The 26,549-nt window shown below is 39.0% G+C and overlaps 1 protein-coding gene across 1 annotated transcript; it reads right to left on the bottom strand.

Annotated features, from left to right (window-relative positions):
- Nucleotides 1-2,143: 2,143 nt before the first annotated feature.
- On the bottom strand, nucleotides 2,144-25,208 carry zgc:85932 (uncharacterized protein LOC405875 homolog). The gene is given in 21 exon segments (XM_052110279.1): nucleotides 2,144-3,558; nucleotides 3,783-3,841; nucleotides 5,946-6,062; nucleotides 6,863-6,941; nucleotides 7,627-7,695; nucleotides 8,603-8,667; nucleotides 8,903-8,963; nucleotides 11,192-11,266; nucleotides 11,378-11,420; nucleotides 12,726-12,943; nucleotides 13,915-14,057; nucleotides 14,327-14,466; nucleotides 14,579-14,653; nucleotides 15,168-15,259; nucleotides 15,479-15,550; nucleotides 17,111-17,184; nucleotides 17,187-17,281; nucleotides 17,423-17,556; nucleotides 17,639-17,757; nucleotides 20,893-20,962; nucleotides 24,655-25,208. Coding segments are annotated over 21 exon segments (2,046 nt in total). The 5' UTR covers nucleotides 24,874-25,208; the 3' UTR covers nucleotides 2,144-3,531.
- Nucleotides 25,209-26,549: the final 1,341 nt, after the last annotated feature.

Raw genomic sequence — 26,549 nt, 5'->3', positions numbered from 1 at the left:
TTTTCTAATAAGACCTTCGATATTAGGGCAAAAATCATATTCTTGATAATATTTTTTCTATTGTTTTCCTGTAAAAATATCTACAAATCCTTAAAACAAGATCAATTATATTGATCTTGTTTTAGAAACAACACTGCATAAGATATATGGGTTTTTCAGAGATGGTATTTTTAACATGTGTATTTTGTCTTACTGTACTGACAGAGTTTTTAAAGTCAAAACAATTGAAGAAAAATTTACCAGTACTGAAGAAGTAATCCAAAGTAATCTAACCTTGAGTAATCTAACGGAATATGTTACAAAGTACATTTTACATCATGTAGCATATTTGTTAAAGTAACCCTCCCAACCCTGTATATAAGCAATCTTTTTTAATTCCTGGATAATTAAGCCCATTTTGCATGATGCTTTTCTAACCTCGCATTAATTGAGAGACCACATGGAATAAGTGTGCTTTTAAAAATGTATTTGTCATTTAAAATGAACTAGTGAAGGCTTGAACATTGTTGTAAATTCGCACATTTATTTAAAAAAATAAATCACAAATAAATTGTGACAAATTACAGGACCAAAGATCTATTCTTCGCCTTAAAAATTCATATATATATATTGTATTGTATTGTATTATTATCAATAATTTTACATTATTACATCATGTAGCAGGCATGATTGCATGTTCATTTTAAGAATTTTAAATTAAATTTAAAGATGCATCTCTGTTCTAATTTTACACACTCACACACACACACACACACACACACACACACACACACACTCTCTCACACACACACATGTTGTGTTTCCATGTTTTATGGGGACTTTCCATAGACATAATGGTTTTTATACTGTACAAACTTTATATTCTATCCCCTAAACCTAACCCTACCCCTAAACCTAACCCTCACAGAAAACTTTCTGCATTTTTACATTTTCAAAAAACATAATTTAGTATGATTTATAAGCTGTTTTCCTCATGGGGACCGACAAAATGTCCCCACAAGGTCAAACATTTCGGGTTTTACTATCCTTATGGGGACATTTGGTCCCCACAAAGTGATAAATACACGCACACACACACACACACACACACACACACACACACACACACACACACACACACACACACACACACACACACACACACATGTTGTGTTTCCATGTTTTATGGGGACTTTCCATAGACATAATGGTTTTTATACTGTACAAACTTTATATTCTATCCCCTAAACCTAACCCTACCCCTAAACCTAACCCTCACAGAAAACTTTCTGCATTTTTACCTTTTCAAAAAACATAATTTAGTATGATTTATAAGCTGTTTTCCTCATGGGGACCGACAAAATGTCCCCACAAGGTCAAAAATTTTGGGTTTTATTATCCTTATGGGGACATTTGGTCCCCACAAAGTGATAAATACACGCTCACACACACACACACACACACTCTCACACACACACACACACACACACACACACACACACACACACTCACACACACACACTCACACACACACACACACACACACACACTCTCACACACACACACACTCACACACAGTAAGAGTTAATCTATTATTCATACACTTTCCACGAAACACTCACCTCCCGCTTGTATTGTTTTGCTATTCTTCATATCAATATAATTCTTTAAAGTTGTAATAATATGACATTGTGAATTCCACATAAACATGTATTGCTTGATTTAATTGTGGTTATATGGTTTGGCCCTCTGCCATCTTTAAGCTGCTTAATCCTAACATTAAAATTTCATGGTGTCTGTCAAAGGGGACATGAAGTGGGTCAACATCCGACATCCATGTTTGAGCGCAGTGGGCATATGCTGTTTACATTGTTTTTAATAACCAAAGCCTGAATGAAACCTAAACTGATAAACAGTCCAATCATTCATATACAGCCAACCTCTTTTATTATCTGCGAGATCAATTTAGTGGCTTATTTGAATAATTGAATATTCATTATCAGTGTTAAATGTCATACCCAGGACATTTCACAGACCCAATACTTACGTAACATTCCTGATCTATACATATTTCATTGTTTGGCAAATTCCCCAGACATAAGCTTTTAAAAGTTATACAAGTCATGGTAACACTTTAATAGGACATGCCTCCAGAGACAAGCAGAACAACACATACTTTAATCGCAAATTACCGTAATTACGAACATTTGGTGTAGTTTGAAGCAATAAAATATGAAAAGTGTCAAGGAATGTCATATTTGTATTAATAAATGCTTGTTTTATTCAAGTCAAAAATAATAAATCCACCTGACTACATTACATAGATTACACCAATAAAATCAGAAATACAGCAGTGTGCAAAAGTTTTAGGCACTTGGGAATAATGTTGCATAGTGAGGATGTCTTCAGAAATAATGACATAAATAGTTTTCATTTATCAATTAACATCATACAAAGTCCAGTAAGCATAAAAAAAGCTATATCAATATTTGTTGTGACCACCTTTTCCTTTAAAAAAAAGCCCCAATTCTCCTAGATACACCCGGACACAGTTTTTCATGGTTGTTGGCAGATAGGATGTTCAAGCTTCTCTTGACTGACTCAATATTCAGTGGGGGGGGGCTCTGTGGGGACCATGACATCTGTTGCAGGGCTCCCTGTTCTTCTCATCTTTTCTATTAGCAAAAGAAACGTTTGGGAGTCTAACATTTATATTTCCTCTTGACACACTACAGCTGAAGATATAAATAACCATCTTAAGACAAATGCTTTGTGACGCATGTTATGTGCCTAAAACAGTTGCACAGTACTGTGACATTTAAGGTAAAAATGGTATATTCACTTTTCATTGTTTTATATATATATAAATATGTATTATATATATATATAATTGTCTTTAAAGACTTAATGTAGTAATGTACCCAAGCATTAAGGTACAAGGCTATATAATGAACGCATCACTGCTAAAGTGTATCTCCACTGAGTCTTGTGTTAGACACAACACATAGTAGAGTGAATATATTCACAGTATAGCAAGGTCTTGAGTGCCTTATTGATTTATAACATGGTTTCGTCATAATAAAACATTAAGGACACACTTTCTAATTGGAGTGGTGGTGGCGTAGTGGGCTAAAGCAATGAACTTGTAATCAGAAGGTTGCTGGTTCGATCCCCACAGCCACCACCATTGTGTCCATGAGTAAGACACTTAACTCCAGGTTGCTCCGGGGGGATTGCCCCTGTAATAAGTGCACTGTAAGTCACTTTGGATAAAAGCGTCTGCCAAATGCATAAATGTAAATTAAATTTTATTTAGCAAATTCATAAGTGCCATACCTCTGCTAGAATATACCTGAAATATAAAATAAGAATAATTGTTGCCTCCATGAGTCCTTTACAGGTGTTTTGAATCTTAGCTGCTACTATATTGTGTATTTTACTATATCTGTAACCCTGTATTGACCAATCAGTATCCAGGACTAAAACTACAGAATCTGTTTTTTTAAAGAATGTCGAGTTGTTCCCTGCAGGGGTCCCACAGCTGGTCTGGGATCAGTTGTACATGGTCATATGAAGGAACTATGAATCAATAGAAAGAGGTAAAATATATAAATATTCATTTGTGCACAGTAAATGAATCACATTTGACACTTATATAATATATATCAGTCATGATGTATAAAGATAGTAAGGAAGATTTATAAAGGTTCGATCAGATGGGATGCACACATCAAAGAGGTTTAGAAGAAGAAATATTAAGTGTGTGTGTAGGGCTCAAATTCCTCTGTGTTTTATGCGTCTACCTGTCTGCAGTTTACTGAAATCATTCCCATTCCTGCCACATCAAAGGACTGAAACTTCCCTGAAAAACGAACAAACACAAACATAAACAGTATACGCGTGTTTCCATTATAAAAATACTAATTATTACAGGTTTAAAACTAACCCCACACTTTTCCATGGACCATCCAGCCAATCACAGGTGAGTTTCATGAACCGAAACAACCCTTACGTAATAGGCCGTCAGTCGGAAAGCTTAATCAACGTGGCTCCGATCATTTTTATAAAGTTGCTTTCAACAATGCATGTTTTTTATCAGCTTTGATGTTGATCAATTAATAATCTTAGATGAGGGGGGCCTGACTACCACACATGGAGTCGCAAGTTCGAATCCAGGGCATGCTGAGTGACTCCTGTCAGGCTTCCTAAGCAACCAATTTGCCTGGTTGCTAGGGTGAGAAGTCACATGGGGTTACCTCCTCGCTCTCAGAGGGGTGCGTGGTGAGTTGTGCATGGATGCCGTGGAGAATAGCATGAAGCCTCCACACGCACTAGGTCTCCACGGTAACACGCTCAAAAAGCCACATGATAAGATGCACGGTCTCAGACGCGGAGGCAACTGAGATTCGTCCTCTGCTACCCGGATTGAGGTGAGACACTACACCACCATGAGGACTTGGGGCATGCCAAATTGGGGAGAAAATAAATAAATAAATACAAATAATCTAGAGATGAGGAACACACAAATGATTATGTGAAATGCACTGCAGGAGAAAAAAAAAACCAATCCTATATATATATATATATATATACTGTCTTATTGTGTATTTCTATATGTATTTCTATTTTCTATTTGCATTTTATTTATTATATGTTGTATTGTTTGTGCACTGGAAGCTTCTGTCACCAAGACTAATTCCTTGTATGTGTAAGCATATGTGGCAATAAAGCTCATTCTGATTCTGATATTTATTTTTTATCTCACATTGTAAGTAAAGTTCATATCAGGGCATGAGTCTTCTTTAAGTTATGCTTTTTACATTATGTTTGTGAGGTACTAGTTTGAGCAGTTGTTTTTGCCAATTGAAGCAGATTATGGCCTCAGGTGGTTGAGCGGGTCGCCCCCTAATCGCAGGGTTGGCGGTTCGATTCCCGGCCCACATGACTCCACATGCCAAAGTGTCCTTGGGCAAGACACTGAACCCCAAGTTGCTCCCAATGGCAGGCTAGTGCCTTGCATGACAGCTCTGCCGCCATTGGTGTGTGAGTGTGTTTGTGTGTGTGTGTGTGTGTGTGTGTGAATGGGTGAATAAGTCAAGGTGTAAAGCGCTTTGAAACTAGATCTCTGTTAAATATGTAAATCTATTTTTAATATCAGCTCCTGTTTTTTACCTCTATGTCGGTGTGCAGTCGACAAACTGTAGGAGAAAAGATAGATCTGCTGTGTTCTTAGTCAATAGATATGTAGACATGCTTTTTTATACATGAAAACGTTCGGACGTTACTGAAACTCGTTATAATTATTAAAAGACTATTATTATTGTCTTTTGATAAAAGTCATGCTCAGCAGCTAACAGATTCAAAAAATTACGTCCGTCTCTGTTGTGGTTATTTTTTAGTTAACCAAATCGACAAAAGTGTCAGTGCAAAATGCAGTCACATCAAAATGCAATGACAGTTATACATTTTTAAGGGATAGTTTACCTATAATGAAAATTCTGTCATTATTTACTCACCCTCATGTTGTTCCAAACTCCAAACTTTCCATAGATTACTAAAGGTGATTTTTTTATTTATTTTTTGAAGAATGTCCTGGTCACTCTTTTCCATATAATGAAAGTGAATGGGGACTGGGTCTGTGAAGCTTCACCAGAGGATGATTTCCAGTGAATAATAACCAAAATGTTGGTATTTTTTGTCATTTTGGAGCTTGACAGCGCCAGTCCCCATTCACTTTGATTATATGGAAAAGAGTGACCAGGACATTCTTCAAAAATGTACCTTTTGTGCTCCAGAGATGAAGAAAGTTTAAAGAGTTTGGAACGACATGAGGGTGAGGAAATGATGACAAAATGTTTATTCTTATGTGAACTATTCTTATAATTGTGGCTTAAGTGTCCAAACGTTTTGGGGCCACTGTATACTGCAACTGTTTGATTTGTGTGTTTGATCTTGTGTTTTCTTACGCATCATGCTGTACAGTTTCATGAGCAGGAAGAGGAATCCTGGAAAGCTGATGGTCATATCTGGCTCCGTGTAGCGCAGGCCGATCAGCTGCAGTATGAACTCATCCACCTCTATGCCTAGACAAGAGCAGACGAGCACAGACCGAACAGATCAGGGTGGGAAAGTCGATACACACTCCTCCATCAACATTCTTCTCAATGTGTCTGGACTCGCATGAGAGGAAAACAACACATCAATGAACAGACTTCTGTGCCGCATTCTGACAGCTGGGTGTGTTCACATAGACTGACGTGTGTGGGAAAGACTGCTTTAATAGTAATGTCCAAAATCATTGTCTGAAATTGTACTTTATGTTCGTCCCACATGTTGTTCCAAACCCGTATGACTTTCTTGCTTCTGTGGAACACAAAAGGAGATGTTAGTTAGGCAGAAAGTCAATCTCAGTCACCATTCACTTTCATTGTATGGAAAAAAGATGCAATGAAAAGTAACTGGTGACTAAGACTAACATGCTGTCTACCATCTACTTTTGTGTTTCATGGAAGACAGACAGTCATTCTGGATTGGAACAACAAGCACGTGAGTAAATGATGACAGAATTTTCCATCCTGGTCTGACAGAATCACGTTACTATACATAGATTTTTGCTAAATTAATTTGATGATTTGAACACCAGAAGTGCTACAACAACAATTACTTTTAATTACTTTGACACAAATCGCGAGTAAAACGGTGGATTTCATTTGGCAAAAATGCCTCAAAGTCATGTCAATTTCACGAGACCAGGCTTGAACTTATATTTTTGGGGAACTATCCCATTAACTCTGAATAACTAATTTGCCTGTACCCGTGTGTGCAAGCTCATACTTGCATGTGTGTGTGTGTGTGTGTGTGTGTGTGTGATCATAGGTTTCACCTGCTGCTGATAAAGCGGGGGAGATTTCTTGATACTCCAGCGCTTGATTCTTGTTTTTGTCGAATGTCATAAAAATACTCTGCAAACAAACACAAACAGGCAAATCCGTAAGAATGCAGTGTCTCTAATTGCTCTTAAATGCAGTAATAAAACTAGATTTTTACATTTTCTTAAATGTGAGTGGTGTTTGTCCATGCAAAGGTCATCAGCATGATGCTAGCTAGGGTGCTATCACTGGTGGTTGTCATGGTGTTGCTATGTGGTTGCTAGGGTGTTCTGGGTGGTTGCTAGTTGGTTAATTACAGGCCCACCCCCAAGACTCTATAGCTATCTTTCCTATCAAGATTCCATTTGGCATTTTTTATGCCACATCCCAACATTTGCATAAAAAAAAACGCAAATTCAAAACCAGCTTGGTATTCCGGTCTCTAGAAATGGCTGGAGTTCCTCCTTGTGCAAGTCTATGGGGATTTTCCCCCCATTTTATCATCCTTTTGCTAGTGGAAATTGGAGATCTCTCTCTTTGTGTGTGTGTGTGTGTGTGTGTGTGAGAGAGAGAGAGAGAGAGACTGAGGTCAGAGGTGAAGCAATGGTTTTGTGTTTACTCAACACACGACACCAAAGTGTTGCGTAATCTAGTTGCTGTACATCCGTCTTACCATCTGTTGATCACCATTCCTGACTAAAACCCACATTTTAACTCTAACCATAGTAAAATACACAAAATATACATTAAAATACTCCAAACAGAGAAATTTCCTCACTGTCCAGCTCCTGAGTTTTTCCCACAATGCCAGGAACTCTGTCAAGTCGAGGCGTCCCATTCCTTGACTCTGATTGGTGCAGTTAAGGTGACATTCTAATGAGGTGACACTCCACCCAATCCTCCACATTCTGTTCAAATGCACCATAAAATACCCCATCCCCAACACACATAGGTCCTCGTGGTGGCGCGGTTACTCACCTCAATCCGGGTCTCAGTTGCCTCCGCTTCTGAGACCGTCAATCCGCGCATCTTATCAAGTGACTCGTTGTGCACGACACGGCGGAGACTCACAGCATGTGGAGGCTCATGCTACTCTCCACGACCCACACACAACTCACCACACCTCCCATTGAGAGCGAGAACCACTAATCACCACCACGAGGAGGTTACCCCATGTGACTCTACCCTCCCTAGCAACCGGGCCAATTTGGTTGCTTAGGAGACCTGTCTGGAGTCACTCAGCACACCCTGGATTCAAACTCGCCACTCCAGGGGTGATATTGGCCCCCTTTGACTTCTATTGTAAGTGTCTCACTGGAACCAATATAATTGGAAATTATTATTGGTTTTGATGATCAACATTATGCCACAAATGCCGTCAATTGAGTTTAACTTGTACTGAACCAGGAATATTCAAAGTTACAATAGTTAAAAGCTGACCCCAGCTTAGCTGGGATAAAGGATTTCACTGTATATATGCAAAAATATACGTATAATGTGTGACAATAATAAAGGCTTTCTGCTTTTTGAAAAATATATACTGTAACTAGTCAAATTCGAGGAGAACAGTAAGAGTGTCGACCTGTAATGAACAGTGCAGGGGGGTTAAAAATATATAATGTGAAACAGCTTGCGGTATGCAATAGTATGATGCACTGTAGTCACATGACCTCAACACACTGCATGTTTCATCTCATGCTTCATTAACAGTTTCTTTTTTAGCACTTGATGTCTTGATTTAGTATGCAGGATACGTCCATGAGCACCACGAAGCTCTTACAGTGTTCCAAACTCAGTTTCTTCTCACTACCAGCAAACACTGTCCAAAACAGGAGAAAATATGATTGCATTTAATTCCTCACTGGTTACGGCATCACTTCCTGTATAGCTTTTAGTTCTGCTTAGAGAACTTCTAAAAGGAATTGAGCGGTTACTGCATTATAAATGCAAACACCTTTTTCATTATAATGCAAATGCAGAATAAAGCAGAACAGAAGTGAAGACCTTATGATTTAATATGTTCTACAAACTATATTTTGAACACATTTTCTCACCTCCTTTTGCAATGGCTTCAGTCAGCAGGTTATATAGATCGAGTGGCCTGCAGTGAGACTCCTACAAGCAACACATATACAAACCCTAAATTCATATACGAGTACTTGCATATGCATATACACATACCGGGGCCAGAGGGGCTATTTGTCACACATTATGGTCCAATGAATATTTCTCATGGTCGGTTTACATTTGAAAGTCAATTTCTGCATATCCTCAAACATTTTCAACATTTTTGCACAGGAAAAAATATACAGGTCATTGAACACACGTTAAGCTTTTGTGCCATCTTGCCTAATGGCGAGGCATGTTGTCACACTATATGGGGCAAGTTGTCACAATACAATCTGCCATTAAACAAGCAGTCTTGGTTTTATGTTAACATTAAACAAAACAAAATCTACAGCTCTCTTTATAAATCTACATATATCTTAAGCAGCTTATTAGTGTCACAGAATGAGTCATGAGGACCCGAATGCAAGAATGAGTGAAAATAGAAATAATTTCATTAAAATCAACTGAAAACAGAACAGGTAACACACAACTCTCACAGGGGAGAGAAAACAACAGACTAACAGACTAAGACAGGAACAGATTAACTAGTAACAAAACTCACAAAACGATCTGACAAGAGGGAAGAGGCACAATATATAAGCAAGGCACGTGAGAAACAGGCGAAGTCAATCAGCATAACAAGGACTAAATGAGGGAGAGTGACAAGGGTAAGGAGGAGACAGGGATACGGCTAACAGAAACAGACATATCCAATAACACTTACACACGCAAACAGAAAACAGACAGAGACCGAACGTCAGACAGAACAGGATCATGACAGCCTGACAAAAAATCTACATAATTTAAAATGTGAAACAATTATGCGGCAAAAAACTATTAATGAAACAACAGAAATAGAAAACGTAACACAAACGTAAAAAAAAAATTGGGCCAACAAATTTGTCAATTGTCATTTGTAAATGTCATAAATTTATGACATTTTAAATATATGTCTCGAACTACCCCGATATGTCTCGAACTGACCATACCTTTGTCCTAAGAACACGTTTAAACCTTTTTGTAAAAATATGCCTCTCTAGTATGGTTGACCCATGACTTAATGTGTGTCTGTGAGTTTTGATACAAATACAATACAACCATAATAAACAAATTAATGACAGTGAAAATGTGACAACTACCCAAATGTGACAACAAGCCCCGGTCTCCCCTTCATATGCATATATATATATATATATATATAAACATAGATGTATAACAATAATCTTTACAATAATAAAGTAAAAAATACAGTTTCATTTTAATCAGCATAAATTAAAGGCATTACAATAAATCACGTAAAATAAATGCTGTACAGTTTGCAAGTCACTTTGGATAAAAGCATCTGCTAAATGACTAAATGTAAATGATACATCATTGTTTTGTTATGCATTACAGTAATAATAATTAGTTTTTAGTTTTTGCATTACAGTTATGAGAATTGGGGTTAATATGCACAAACGGCAACATATAAACGGTATATAAACTGTATATAAACGGTATATAAAATGTATATAAATGGTATATAAAATGTATATAAATGGTATATAAACTGTATACAAACTGTAAATAAATGGTATATAAACGGTATATAAAATGTATATAAATGGTATATAAAATGTATATAAACTGTTTATAAATGGTATATAAACTCTATATAAAAGGTATATAAACGTTATATAAACTGTATATAAACTGTAAATGGTATATAAAATGTATATAAACTGTTTATAAATGGTATATAAACTCTATATAAAAGGTATATAAACGTTATATAAACTGTATATAAACTGTAAATGGTATATAAAATGTATATAAACTGTTTATAAATGGTATTTAAACTCTATATAAAAGGTATATAAACGTTATATAAACTGTATATAAACTGTAAATAAATGGTATATAAAAGGTATATAAACTGTAAATAAATGGTATATAAAATGTATATAAACTGTTTATAAATGGTATATAAACTCTATATAAAAGGTATATAAACTGTAAATAAATGGTATATAAACAGTATATAAACTGTATATAAATGGTATATAAAATGTATATAAACTGTTTATAAATGGTATATAAACTCTATATAAAAGGTATATAAACTGTAAATAAATGGTATATAAACAGTATATAAACTGTATATAAACTGTAAATAAATGGTATATAAACAGTATATAAACTGTATATAAACTGTATACAAACGGTATATAAACTGTATATAAACTGTATATTACCTTGGCGCAGTGTTTCATGAAGAGGTCTTTAGCCTCATTTGTGGACAAGAGTCCTGTGAGACACGGTGACAGCGGCTATACACACACAAACACATGCATAAATAATTAAAAGTTAGAAATTAAATGGAGCCAGTGAAAAGAATAAATGATTAAAGCAGTGAAACTAGAAACATTTCTCAGTTTTACCGCTGTAGGTGTGTTTGCATCTACTGCAGGTCTCTGAACAGGTCTGCAAATGCATGCAGAAACAGTTTTTTAGTTTGAATTTGTTTTCACATTTACTCAGCAGATTTTACAATAAATCAAACTGCTCTAGATTCATATTTCATCGAGAAATAAACACATGGTCTCGCTAATAGCACTCGGTGATTAACATGCATTGATTTGCAGTTTTTGGACGTAATCATAGAGTTCCCATGAGGGGTTGCTCTTTCACATCTCAGCGGGACAGTTCACCCAAAAATGAAAGTTCTCTCATCATTTATTCACCCTCATGCCATCCCAGATGTGTATGACTTTCTTTCTTCAGCAGAACACAAATAAAGATTTTTTTTTGAAGAATATCTCAGTGACTCCAGTCAGGTCTCCTAAGCAACCAATTGGCCCGGTTGCTAGGGAGGGTAGAGTCACATGGGGTAACCTCCTCATGGTCGCTATAATGTGTGGTTCTCGCTCTCGGTGGGGTACGTGGCCAGTTGTGCATGGATGCCGCGGAGAATAGCGTGAGCCTCCACACGCGCTAGGTCTCAATGGTAACGTGCTCAACAAGTCTCGTTTGACGTTTCAGATGCGGAGGCAACTGAGATACGTCCTGCTCCACCCGGATTACGCCACCACGAGGATTTAGAGCACATTGGGAATTGGGCATTCCAAATTGGGTAGAAAAAGGGAGAAAATGTCTCAGCTCTGTTGGTCCATACAATGCACGTGAATGGTGATCAGACATTTGTAGCTCCAAAAATCACATTAAGGAAACATAGAAGTAATCCAGAAGACTTCAGTGGTTAAATCTATAGCTTCAGAAGCGATATAGGAGTGGTTGAGAAACAGATCAATATTTTAGTCTTTTTTTACTCTAAATCTCCACTTTAACTTTCAGATGTGAAAGTGAAAGAGGAGATTTAGAGAAAAAAAAGGACTTAAATTTTTATTTGTTTCTCAATCACACCTATTATATTATATCACCTCTGAAGATATAGATTAAACCACTGGATTCTTATGGATTACTTATATGTTTTCTTTATGTGATTTTTGGAGCTACATTGCATTCACTTGCATTATATGGAGCTACAGAGCCGAGATATTCTTCTAAAAATATTATTTAATAATCTGCATAAGAAAGAAAGTCGTACACATCTGGGATGGCATGAGGGTGAGTAAATGATGAGATTTTTGGGTGAACTATCCCTTTACAGGTCTTTTTCCCAGGGCAAAAAAACAAGACTCATGCAATAATCTCTATTTTATCTCATCGCTTTCCAGGAGAAACAACTGATATTTTAAAGAGATCTAATTTGTGATTTTTGTCCCTTACATGGTATGGTTGCCTTTCTCTGTTAGAACTCTCAGGAGGAATTTTCCCTCCTGATTGGTCTCTGATGTTGTGGGAATGATGATGTAACGACCTGGTGCCAGGCGACCACGCAACACCAGCTCTCGCCGTTGGACATAACCAATGTCGTTAACACTGCTGAGTACTGGACTGAGCTGAGACAGATCCTGCGAGAAGAGGTAATCACGCTCTGATCGGGCCTTCACACACACACACACACACACACACACACACACACACACACACACACACACACACACAGAGACACAGACACACACACACACACAGAGACACAGACAGACACACACACACAAACACACACACACACACACACACAGAGAGAGACAGAGACACAGACACAGACACACACACACACACACACAGACACACACACACACACACACACACACACACACACACACACACACAGAGAAACAGACACAGACACACACACCCACACACACAGAGACACAGACAGACACACACACACACACACACACACACACACACAAACACACACACAGAGACACAGACAGACACACACACACACACACACACACACACACACACACAGAGACAGACACAGACACACACACACACAGACACGCACAAACACACACACACACACACACACACACACACACACACACACACACAGACACAGACACACACACACACACAGACACACACACACACACACACACACACACACACACAGACACAGAGACAGAGACACAGACATACACACACACACACACACAGAGACACAGACATACAAACACACACACACACACACACAGACACACACAGACACACACACAGACACACACAGACACACACAGACACAAACACAGACACACACAGATACAGACACAGACACACACACACACAGACACAGAGACAGAGACACAGACATACACACACACACACACACACACACACACACACAGAGACACACACAGACACAAACACAGACACACACAGACACACACAGACACAAACACAGACACACACACAGACACACACACACACACACACACACACACACACACAGGTGGAGTTAAAAGTAGAAGCATCAGACCCAGTACATTTTTTGGTCTAATCTTACCTTTAAAATTACTTTCATTGGTGTAAAATAATATATTTTTTTGACAATGCATCCATGTGTTACCTTGAATATCTGTAATGCAACAGGCAGTACTCCCTTCTGACGCGTATGTTTCTGCATAAGGGCCAACAGGAACGAGCATGTTAGCTCAGGGTCGCTGGGGTCATCATCCTCCTCCAAAAGGGTCAGATTGAACTGAGGTGACCCTAAACCCACACACGTGCGCACACACACACACACACATTAAAGGGATAATGCACCAAAAAATGTAAATCCTCTCATCATTTACTCCGCCTCATGCCATCCCAGATGTGTCTGACCTTCTTTCTACAGCAGAACGCAAATGAAGATTTTTAAAAGAATATCTCAGCTCTGTAAGTCCATACAATAAGCTGTGACAACAAGCTCCGGTCTCTCCTATATGTGTGTGACTGCATGTGTGTGTGTATGAGGACATGGGTATTTAGTCATGTACCTTGGAGAGGGATCCATTTTCCGTGATGCGCAGTGCATTGCCAGGGGTTCTTTATGGCTCCGCCCATGCTCAACGTGTCATCGCTGAGGTGACACACCTCCATCATATCAAAGTTCTGTCGGAAGTCAGACAGAGCCATCCTGATGAGAGGAGAGAGAAACCAATCAGAAAAGAACATCAGCCTATCTAAACCAATCAGAGAAGTGTCTGAATATGTATCATCCAATCAGCAAAGAGCGTAAACTGGCTCACCAGAATTCCCCATCATCCTGCTGGACTCTCTGCACGCGACGCTGCTCCTCAGCGCTCACCATACCCCACTCAAACCTACACACACACACACACACACACACACACACACACACACACACATAAATATGCATGCATACTGCCTGCATATACTGATCAATACACACAAAAACACACACATTGAATTAAAGGGATAGACCCAAAAACGAAAATTCTCTCATCATTATCCCTCATGCCATCCCAGATGTGTATGACTTTTTTCTCCTGCAGAACACAAAACACTTTCTAAAAGCTCTGTAGGTCCTCACAATGCAAGTGAATGGTGACCAAAGCTTTGAAGATCCAAAAAGCACATACAAGTAATCCATTAGACTTCAGTGTTTTAATTTGATCTTTATTTGCTTTTTGGAGCTTCAAAGTTCTGGTCACCATTCACTCGCATTGTATGGACCTGCAGAGCTGAGATATTTTACAAAAAAATCCTCATTTGTGTTCTCCTGAAGAAAGAAAGTCGTCCACATCTGGGATGGCATGAGGCGGAGTAAATGATGAGAGAATTTTCATTTTTTGGTGAACTATCCCTTTAAAATACCCTTTTTCGTCACTCCAGGGTCCCTTCCACTCAGTGTTGCCCCAGGGGTTCCGAATCCGCACCAGTTCAACTGAACCTATGGTAGTTTGAATCTGAAACAAATAAACACACAAAGTAGCTTCCTAAACACGGGAGGACATGTAGCTGAAGATGCCAGATTTCATGCCAGTATACACCGTTACAGCATCCACATACTGTATATCTAAAAGCCCTAAAAGACAATCAAACAGGTGGTCTGCCATTCTGATCACACAGTCTGTATTTTCAACTAACGGCGCGCTCTGGTGGAGAGTGCACAAACCACATCTTACCGTCTCCATTCCTGTCACAGAATATGCATGTCTGAACAAAATCCCAAACTCATTACTCTTTTCAAGAGGACCCTACAGAGGGAAGGAGAGAGAGACAACAATAGATCACCTACAGAAAAACAACATCTGCCAAAAGTAATGCTACTTTCCTAGAACACAGGTGAGATCCTGTTACCAAGAACACAACACAGGCAAGCCGGTCACAATTTATTCAGGCAATGTAAAAAGATAGTTTTACAGAAAGAGACCACAATGACACTTTTTAAGCAAAACATTTATCAGAAGCAAGTTTGTTATGCTGTAAAAAGCTATATTTTTCAAAATGAAGATATAAAAGGATGTGGCGCTTGAGGGTTAAAGTAGATCCAAATCTATCAAAACAAAATGCCATTGTCCAAAGAAAAGCGGAACATGTAAGCAAATGTAAAAGCAGAAGATTTGCGTACTTTCACAACAGTAATGTTCCTCTGATGGTGTTTTGGACACACACTCACAGACACACACACACACACACACACACACACACACACACACACACACACACACACACACACACACACACAGATACACACACACACACACACACACACACACACAGACACAGATACACACACACACACACACACACACAGACACAGATACAGACACACAGACACACACACACAGACACAGATACAGACACACAGACACACACACACACACACACACACAGACACACACACACAGACACAGATACAGACACACAGACACAGACACAGACACACACACACAGACACACAGACACACACACAGACACACACACACACAGACAGACAGACACACACACACACACACACACACAGACACACAGACACACACACACACACATACACAGATACATACACACACAGACACACACACACACAGACACACACACACACAGACACAGATACATACACACAGACACACACGCACAGACAGACACACACACACACAGACACAGATACATACACACAGACACACACGCACAGACAGACACACACACACACACACACACACACACAGACACAGACACAGACACACACACACACACACACACACACACACACACACACACACACACACACACACAATGTGTTGAGTGCCCTCTTGTGCATCATCTTTCCATGTAAACCTTTTGAGGAATATTTCAAGATCTACTTCTCATATTATGATGTGTTTGGGCTCGTTTGAATCAGGATAGTCTGCTGTAGATTACCATATGTCATGTTATATGTATGTTTAGAGAATAAATAAGGAAAAACGTGACAAAAAGCCACTCCAGCTAATTATATTTATGTGTGTCAGTGGGCATTTCATACACTAATACTCACTGCGGTTTGGCCTCTGTGAAACTAAATTGCTCATTGCGTTATACTTATTACAGTAAGACCTAAAAATGTTCTAAAAAGGTGTACAAAACACATTTATCATAATTACTAAAAATTAATTGATAAAAAAGATTGAATGCAATATTTTGTGATAATATATGCAATATGAGAGATTTATAAACAACTGTGTGAGCCGGTCATTTTTGACCGGCAACACAAAATGTGTTAGCACACAACGAACCCAACACAAGGGTTAAATAAGACACTCGAGTAAAGCGAGAACCTGAGAGTTGCCACAGTTTATGAGTGCCCCTTTCTGGAGAAGAGATTGCAGGAAGGAGCCCAGCTCCGAGGAAGAGACGACACCGTGAAAACCTCCGTGATGCCACCAGTCATGTCTGCCATCGCCTCGTGAGGGAAACCCATATTCAGGCCGTTATAACCACCGTTCAGCCTGACCGAAAGAGAGGAAAGAATCAATGTTTAGAGAAACCTGTTTGAAATCGATGATGATATTGGTGCCGCTAATGGCACAGACATTATACACTTCAAACACTTTTTGGGGCCTATGTATAGTTCATAAATTGGCACTAACTTTGCATAAGCTTTCTCTAGTAATGCGCTCCAGAACTCATCTTTGTTGGTGGAGCGCAGATACATCAGCTGACCATTACGAGTCGGCAAACGGTCATCGATTCGTATCTTAATCCACTCACCGTACTGCCAGAACTACAGACAGAGACACAGACACCATTACGCTATTATAACTATTACAACCACTTTACTTTGTGCTGTAAAACATGATACTAACCTGAAAAAAGAAAGAGCCGTCGTAGCCCTGCTGGAAGCTTTGTCCCGAGGGAATGACACGATCCATAAGGGAAGGGTGCAGCGACAGAGACGCCACTGCTGACAGGAACCAGCAGTCATCTAAGAGAGAGAATTCAAATGTGTTTAAATGTGTTTTAAATCAGTGGCTCTCAAATGACCGATGGAGTGCGTACTCCAGGTAGGGAAGGAGGTATTGCCCCAAGTGAAGGAGTTCAAGTACCTCGGGGTCTTGTTCACGAGTGAGGGGAGGTTGGCCGGAGAATCGGGGCAGCGGGGGCAGTATTGCACTCGCTCTATCGCACCGTTGTCACGAAAAGAGAGCTGAGCCGAAAGGCAAATCTCTCAATCTACCGGTCAATTTTTGTTCCTACCCTCACCTATGGTCATGAAGGCTGGGTCATGACCGAAAGAACTAGGTCGTGAGTACAAGCGGCCGAAATGGGCTTCATCAGAAGGGTGGCAGGCTTCTCCCTTAGAGATAGGGTGAGGAGCTCAGTCATCCGTGAGGAGCTCGGAGTAGAGCCGCTGCTCCTTTGCGTCAAAAGGAGTCAGTTGAGGTGGTTTGGGCATCTGGTAAGGATGCCCCCTGGCCGCCTCCCTAGGGAGGTGTTTCAGGCACGTCCAGCTGGGAGGAGGCCTCAGGGAAGACCCAGGATTAGGTGGAGAGATTACATCTCCACACTGGCCTGGGAACGCCTCGGGGTCCCCCAGTCAGAGCTGGTTAATGTGGCTCGGGATAGGGAATTTTGGGGCCCTCTGCTGGAGCAGCTGCCCCCGCGACCTGACTTCGGATAAGCGGTTGAAGATGGATGGATGGATGGCTCTCAAATGGTGGGTCAGTTATGAGAGATTAACTCACAATTTAGTTTATATCAAACAATTGTGACTTTACATCTTCTCACAATTGCTAGCTATGAAGTCGCAATTGCAAGGTTTTACAGACTTTATATGTGAGTTTATATCATGCAACCGTGACTTTATATTTTGCAATTGCATCTTCGTTTCATGCAACTGCGACAATTCATAATTACGTGATATGAACTTGCAATTTAGTATACATCATGCATTTGCAACTTTATACACTCAACTATATATACTCTTCAGTCCGTCTTGTTTCATGTCAGGAGCACGGTGTCTGGATCATTTTGTTCGGTCAATTTCGGTCAGTTCGGTCACTTCGGTCTAAGGTGTCGAGTGTTTGTGTGGCCGAACTCTTTCTCATGTGTCTTGTTTTTGTCACCTGTTGTATGTATCGTGTGGCTTTTGCCTCACGATGTACACTCAGGTATCGTTCAGTGTCAGAATGCATGGCATCGCACTCTTTGGCTTACGCATTCTCTCGTCTTTTTTGTTGGTTGGCATGAGCGTATATTGCCTTACTGTCTTGGCATTGTGCGCTCATGCCATTCGGGTGTTTTGTTGTCTTGTGAGAGCGCTTGGCTATGTTTTGTTTCTGTATTGCCGCGTGTCTCTCTGTCTTATGTCATACCCCGCTTCCTTGTTTGCCCATTATTTTTCACTGTGCATTCGGGCTTTGAGCCTCATTCTCAGATCCTGACAGAAATCAAATTGAATCGCAAGATATAGCTGCAACTGCTTAGTTTTATAGGCTTTGTATACAAGTTTATATCATGCATATACTACTTTATATTTCGCCATTCTTACTTTGTTTCTAGCAATTGTGACTTTACTTTTTTGCAATTGAAACTTCTCATAATTCCAAAATATGAACTCGCAATGTAGTTTATATCATTCAATTGCGCAATTGTGCGAAATAAAATTGTATTGCTAGATACGGTCGCAATAGCGGAGTTTTATGGACTTTGTTTATCAAGTTTATATCATGCAAATGCAAATGTATTTTGCACAATTCCAATGTTATTTCTTGCAAATAAAAATAAAAAAAAATTAAATGTAATTGCAAGATATACAGAAGTCGCAATTGCGAGGTTTTATAGAGTTTATATGCATGTTTATATATATTATATTGCAATTGTGATTTTATATTTCACAATTTTTACTTTATTTCTAGCTTTTTTAATATATTTCTTGCAATTGGGTCTCCTTGTAATAGCAAGAAATGAACTTGCAATTTTGTTTATATCATGCAATTGTGACTAAATCTCATAATTCAACTTTATTTCTAACAACTGCGACATATAATCACAATTGCATGATATAAGCTAAATTGCACGTAATTATGAGGTCACAATTGTACGAAATAAAGTTTAAGATCCGAAATATAAAGTTGCATTTCCCTGATATAGTCTTGCATAAGGTTTATAAAACTTTGCAATTTTATTGCAACTTTAAATCTCATAATTCAACTTTATTTCTAACAACTGCGACATATAAAGTTTTATAAACCTTATGCAAGACTATATCAGGGAAATGCAACTTCATATTTCGGATCTTAAACTTTATTTCTTACAATTGTAAGAAATAGTTAAATTGCGAGATATAAAGTTGCAAATGCAATGTTTATAGACTTTGTATGCAAGTTTATGTCACACAATTTTGACTTTATATTTTGCATTTTCTACTTTATTCGTCTGAATTTTGACTTTATATTTTGCAATTGCGACGTCTCGTAATTATGAGATATGAACTGGCAATTTAGTTTATATCATTAGGTTTTATAGACTTTGTATGCTAGTTTATTTTACGAAATTGCAACTGTAAATCTCGTGATTTTGTCGTCTACAATTGTGAGAAATAAAGTCAGAATTATCTCTTTTATTTTTATTTCATGGCAGGATCTGCCTTCCATAGTTACGGTCGTGAACAGCAGGGAAAAATAATACAATGCTAACCATATAATCATGCATAGTTTTGATAGAAATAAATGTACACTAAAATAAATTGACTTATCAACTTTTAAACAAGATGAGAAAATTCAAGTAAAAACCAATTTGTCTCAAATTCATCTGTCACTTTATGGACACTAGCCAGATTAGGCCGATCACCAGGGCTAGACTGGTAATCTGGCGTACCGGGCATTTCCCGGTGGGCTGACGCTCTTTGGGTCCGATCAGGGGAGCGTAGGCCCATCGGAAAATGGGCCATTGGGAGAACCGAGCGGGCCTGTGGGTCGTCTGCGAAACGTGGAGAATGGACCGCAGAACGGCGCCACGATATGCAGAAAAACATGAGAACCTGCAAAAAACCTGCAGCACCTGTATTTTGCTCAGTGTGAGTTCTTATTGGTTAAAGTCTACAGTATTGAAATCTTACTCAAAACTCCCTGGCAGATGTCCATTCGAGTGGCTCCATCCACGATAAACTGAGGAATTTGACAGATCTCCTGGAGCAGAGAGAGACGGAGAAAACAAAAGAGAGGATGAGAACAGATCACCAAAAATGAAAATCATACTCACCCTCCATGTCATTTCAAACCTGCATGACGTTCTTTCTTCCATGGAACACAAAAGGTGAAATGTTTAGCAGTATGACCTGCTTTTTGTCCATAAAAGTAAGTGAATCGAAGGCCATTGAGCGAGAAAATGTAAAGAACAGAATGAAATTTAAATCTCCATTCACTGATAATCTGCATCTTCACACACTATTTTGAAACTAAACATGCACAAACATTTATAAGTGAATGACAACTTAAATACTTAGTCTGTCTCACACAAAGCTAGAGTATCATGTGACTTTAGAAGTCTTGGGATAAAAAATAAGCTGTACATCCAACGTTTACATCTGTGAACAGGTGCTTTAAATAACTTATTGTGTAACATCAAGAATTTTTTAAACTCTTAAAAAATATATATATATATATAGACAGGGGCCTGGGTAGCTCAGCAAGTAAAGACGCTGACTATCACACCTGGAGAAGTAAGTTCAAATCCAGGGCATGCTGAGTGACTCCAGCCAGGTCTCCTAAGCAACCAATTGGCCCGGTTGCTAGGGAGGGTAGAGTCATGTAGGGTAACCTCCTCGTGGTCGCTATAACGTGGTTCTTGCTCTCGGTGGGGCGTGTGGTGAGTTGTGCACGGATGCTGCAGAGAATAGCGTGAAGCCTCCACAAGCGCTAGGTCTCCGCGGTAACACGCTCAACAAGCCACATGATACGGTGCACGGATTGACCGCCTCAGACGCAGAGGCAATTCATATTCGTCCTTCTCCACCCGGATTGAGGTGAGTCACTACGCCACCACGAGGACTTAGAGCACATTGGGAATTGGGCATTCCAAATTGGGAAGAAAAAAAAAACATAGCCATCTCAAAACCCTATATCATTTTTTTTGATAAGAAGAATGTTCTATGCTGAACCCAAAACAACCACTGAAAACGCTTTATCTTTAAGAGTGTAAGATGACGAGCTGGAAAGCAGTTGCTTCCTTCTTCCACGCAGCTGCCTGCCTGGGCACTTCCTGACTGCATCTAATCTCTCATAACATTTCAAACTACAATAAACACCCGCTTGTTTTTATGCATCTTGACTTTATATGGGGGTGCTGTTGCATTATCCTTAAAGATCTGCATTGTAAAAAACAAAAACAAAAAAACTGGCAGCTGTGGTTGCCAGAATAATGATGTAAAAGTACTGTAAAAATGTAAACAACTTCTCGGAACAACCAGTAAATTCATTTACATTACCACAATGGCATTGTAAAAGAAAATTAAAAAACAGTTATATTTACAGTAAAAAAACTCATTCATTTATTATTACACTGTAAAAAAAAAATCCTGTAAAAAAACAGTAAACTACTGGCAGCTGTGGTTATCCGGCATTATACTGTAAAAATACGGTTTGTTATCGTTCTTGAAATTAACAGCAAGATACTGTTTTTGACAGCTACAGTATTACAACTGCAAATTAGCATCATATTGCTGTTAAATTACTTACTGTCTACGGTTGTTGAAATTAACAGCTATGTTCCCAGCATGCACTGCGGCATGAAGAATTTACTTTCATTTTTACTATTTGCTGGTTTATTTGGAAGTTGTTTTTGTTGCAGTCTAAGATACTTGTATTTTAATGATCAGCTTTTACTTTTATATATAAGAGTTTGTTTGTTAATTGTCACCATTGTTACCAGTATGTGTCTTGTTAACAAATTCTGTTAATTCTGTAAGTTCATTAAAAACATCAAACACAAACACACAATGTTTTCATGTGTAATGCATCATTATTGACATGCTTAGTGCCATTTGCTAGGTTTAGGATCAGATATTCAGTCTGTCCTGAAGTTTTGTCTTCCAACTAGCACAATGCATCAACTCGTGTTTTACTTTACCACATATTGACTGGCCGGAAGAACATCATATAATAATAAAGAAGGTCCAAGGTGCCAGTTCAAGAGAACACTAATAACCATAATGTGACTTCAAACAAAACACAACTATTGATAACAAAACAACAACACTAATTCAACTAAGACTTCTATAAATTCTGATTAAAAACTTTTGTACATGTTTTTTTTGTTTTTAATTTTTGTAGCCCCAATGCATTTCCAAAGCATGCATACTTATTCAAGTGCAAAGGCTTATGGGTATTTCACCATTATAACCCACAATGCAGTGCTATGCTCTTATTTTACTGTGTGCAGGTTGCTGTTGTTTTTTGTTTTTAATCATAAAAAATACACATAAATTGCTTCAAAGGTTGATTTTTTTTTTTATGACTTCTCATTAGACAGACAAGTGAAGAACAGAGGAGTTGGTCAGAAGCATCATGATATACAGTATATATATATATATATATATATATGTGTGTGTGTGTGTGTTTCAAAATGTCACTATCTTCACCAAGACGATATCATGATTTTAAATGTTCATTTTCCCATAATGCCTTGCATAGAACAGCTATTTACTGTAAAACTAGTCACTTCACAGTGAAACCTGCTCTTGATCTCCCAGTATGCAAAATGTTTAACAGCAAACTACTCACAGTAAATTGCTGTAGGAATTTAACCATACATTTACAGTATTTTTTTTACAGTGTACTCTTCTGAAACTGTATTATTCCGTGCTTTACTTTATAATGTATTGTTAATCACCATAAGAATTACAGAAGGGCACATGATGACATGATGTTCATCAACAGTGGCTCTTTCAAGAGCATTGGCACATAACCATACAGACAGAGCTCAGTGTCTCTCACACAACATTTACATTTATGCATTTGGCAGACGCTTTTATCCAAAGTGACTTACAGTGCACTTATTACAGGAACAATCCCCCCGGAGCAACCTGGAGTTAAGTGCCTTGCTCAAGGACACAATGGTGGTGGCTGTGGGGATCGAACCAGCAACCTTCTGATTAACAGCCCTGTGCCACTACGCCACCATCAAATTACATCAACTATAACACAGAACACCCCATAAGACATAATGAAATATGATGGGTCACGCAGGGAATTGTGGGAATGTCTGATTCATTTTAACGAGAATTTACTGTAAAAAAAAAAAAAAGTACATGTAGTCTCTTGTTAAACATAAAGTAAATTTTTATTTTTTTTTACCATGAATTATACAGGAAAATCATACTTTTTAAATCTACAAAAAAGTTATTTTTAACAACATTTTATTGTAAAAACTACTGTATTGTCTTTTAAAATATATTTAAAAAAATGTACTGTATATTTGTGTAATGTACTGTATATATACGTTTTATTTCTCTAATATTTTTACAGTCTTTTACCGTTAAAAATACAGAAATGTTTTATAGTGTGGGCTAAAATCCAAAAGGTTTTCGATTAAAACCCCAGAAAGTCGCTTTAAAGTGCTAAATAACTATTTAATTACAAAACATGCGAATATTATAACTGTCTTACAGTAAAAGAGCATTTAAATGTCATTATAACGTTCAGTGCATTAGAGAGATATATCAATATTTTTTATCAATTTTTACACTTTTTTTCTCGACATTATTTTTGGGGAAAATAAATAAGCATTTACCAAATTTCTCATTATTATGGTTTAATATGGTCATCAATCATCTATCCTCTCCGATAGCTTTTTGGATGTGGTTTATGTTACTTTGGCTCACCTTGGGTCGTTTCCACACCACGTCGGATTGGATCGTCATGGGAAATGCCGCATCCAGGTAGAGCCCATCCTGCTGCGGAATCCGAGAGGTGGGAGACCACGGTCTCGGGCTTCCCAAGCGATCCAAAGGGTTTGAATCAGACGAGTCGGTGCTGGATTGTTTCCTTGTCCCGGACATCGTGTCGTGCGTAAAAAGCGGCTGCCTCGGGGCTTGTCTCATTGCGCGCGACTTTTTAATCTTTTAAATCGCTCCCTCTCTAAGTGTTTGGATGCACAAATACACGCTTTGAGTTATGCCAAATGTTAAACGTTTCAACAAGTCGTCAGTCTGTAGTAAAGTGAGTGTTTTGCTTCCTCAACTACTCAAATACCTTTCAGCAGCTCCTCCCACCTGCGCTAAACTCACCTGTGCGCGTCTCGACTGTACAGTACACACGCAAAGTTACATTTACATTTATGCTTTTATCAAGTTACCATCCTTCAGCAAACACACTGCTGTACACAAACAGGACTGTCGTGTAATACAACAGATCTGTAATGTGTATTGTGTTCTAACTTTTGTGCAAAGAACTTGATCAGCAAGTAGACTGCAAATTCATGCAAACAGTGTGGAGTATCTAGGACACCACATTGACAAGGAGGGGTTGCATCCTACTGAAGATAATGTTGCTGCAATTATCAATGCACCTAAACCAAACAATGGTCATTCATGGGTTTAAGCAATTATTATGGCAGTTTTCTCCAGAACTTCAGCCATTGCATGTCCTGTTGGAAAACAAAGAAACACTGGCACTGTATAGCTGACAGTGATGAAGTGTTTGAGAGAGCAAAACAGCTGCTGCTCAGTAGTACAGCACTCGAGCACTACGATGCACCACTCAAGTTGGCCTGTGATGCCCTGCCTTATGGCATTTGGCCAGTCATTTCTCATATCATGGAAAATGGAGAAGAATACACAAAAGCTTTTGCATCTCGTACGCTGTCCGAGGGGGAGAAAACGCATGCCCAAATTGAGCGAGAGGCCCTGGCAATCATCTATGGAGTCAAAACGTTCCATAAATACATATACGGACATAATAAGTTCATGCTTATAACTGACCACAGGCTTCAGCTTGCAATCCTGGGGCCAAAGGCAGCAATACCCACCCTAGCTGTCCTAAGAATACAGAGATGGGTCTTAATTATCATGGCTACATGTAACTACATGTCCAGGCTACCTAGAGCTGAAAAGGACTGTACGGATGATGAGGTGAGTATATTTCACATTTCTAATGTTGGAGAGCTGCCTATGTGAGCTAAGGACATTGCACAGGCCACAAGGAAAGATCCAGTACTATGCAATGTTTGGAATTACACCGTAAATGGCTGGCTCAACTATGTGTTGGAGGAGAGCCTGAAGCCATACTTTACATGGCGATAGGGAAGGATTATGACTTGCAAAGGCCCTGGGGCCAATTATCTCCGAGGGCCCCCCTCCACCCAAAGGTTGTTGAGCTGGAAGGTGTGGGGTTGTTGTTCATGGCCAAAAGCCATCAAAACGTGGGGGATCGTCAAACTAGATTGCGCAGCCTTAAAGACCAGGGCACCCCTGGGCAGTCAAGGGCCCCTGGGCACTGTACCCATTGGCCAGATCCCTGCATGGCGACATGAGTTGTCAGAGGATCAAGGATGTGTGCTGTTGGGGGATGCATGTAGTAATACCACCCAAATACAGACACAGACTGCTGGATGAGTTGCACCATGAGCATCCTGGTGTTTGCCATATGAAGGCCCTGGCTCTTAGCAATCTGTGTTGGCACAGGAATAGACAAGAGCATTGAGGTAAGAGTGCTGAGCTGTCGCAGTTGTCAGGCAGTGCAAAAGCTGCCAGCTGTAGCACCTCTTCATCCATGAAGG

This window comes from Xyrauchen texanus, chromosome 38 (genome assembly GCF_025860055.1).
Source record: "Xyrauchen texanus isolate HMW12.3.18 chromosome 38, RBS_HiC_50CHRs, whole genome shotgun sequence".
Classification (NCBI taxonomy): Eukaryota; Metazoa; Chordata; class Actinopteri; order Cypriniformes; family Catostomidae; genus Xyrauchen; species Xyrauchen texanus.
This window is presented reverse-complemented; position numbering and strand designations above follow the sequence as displayed.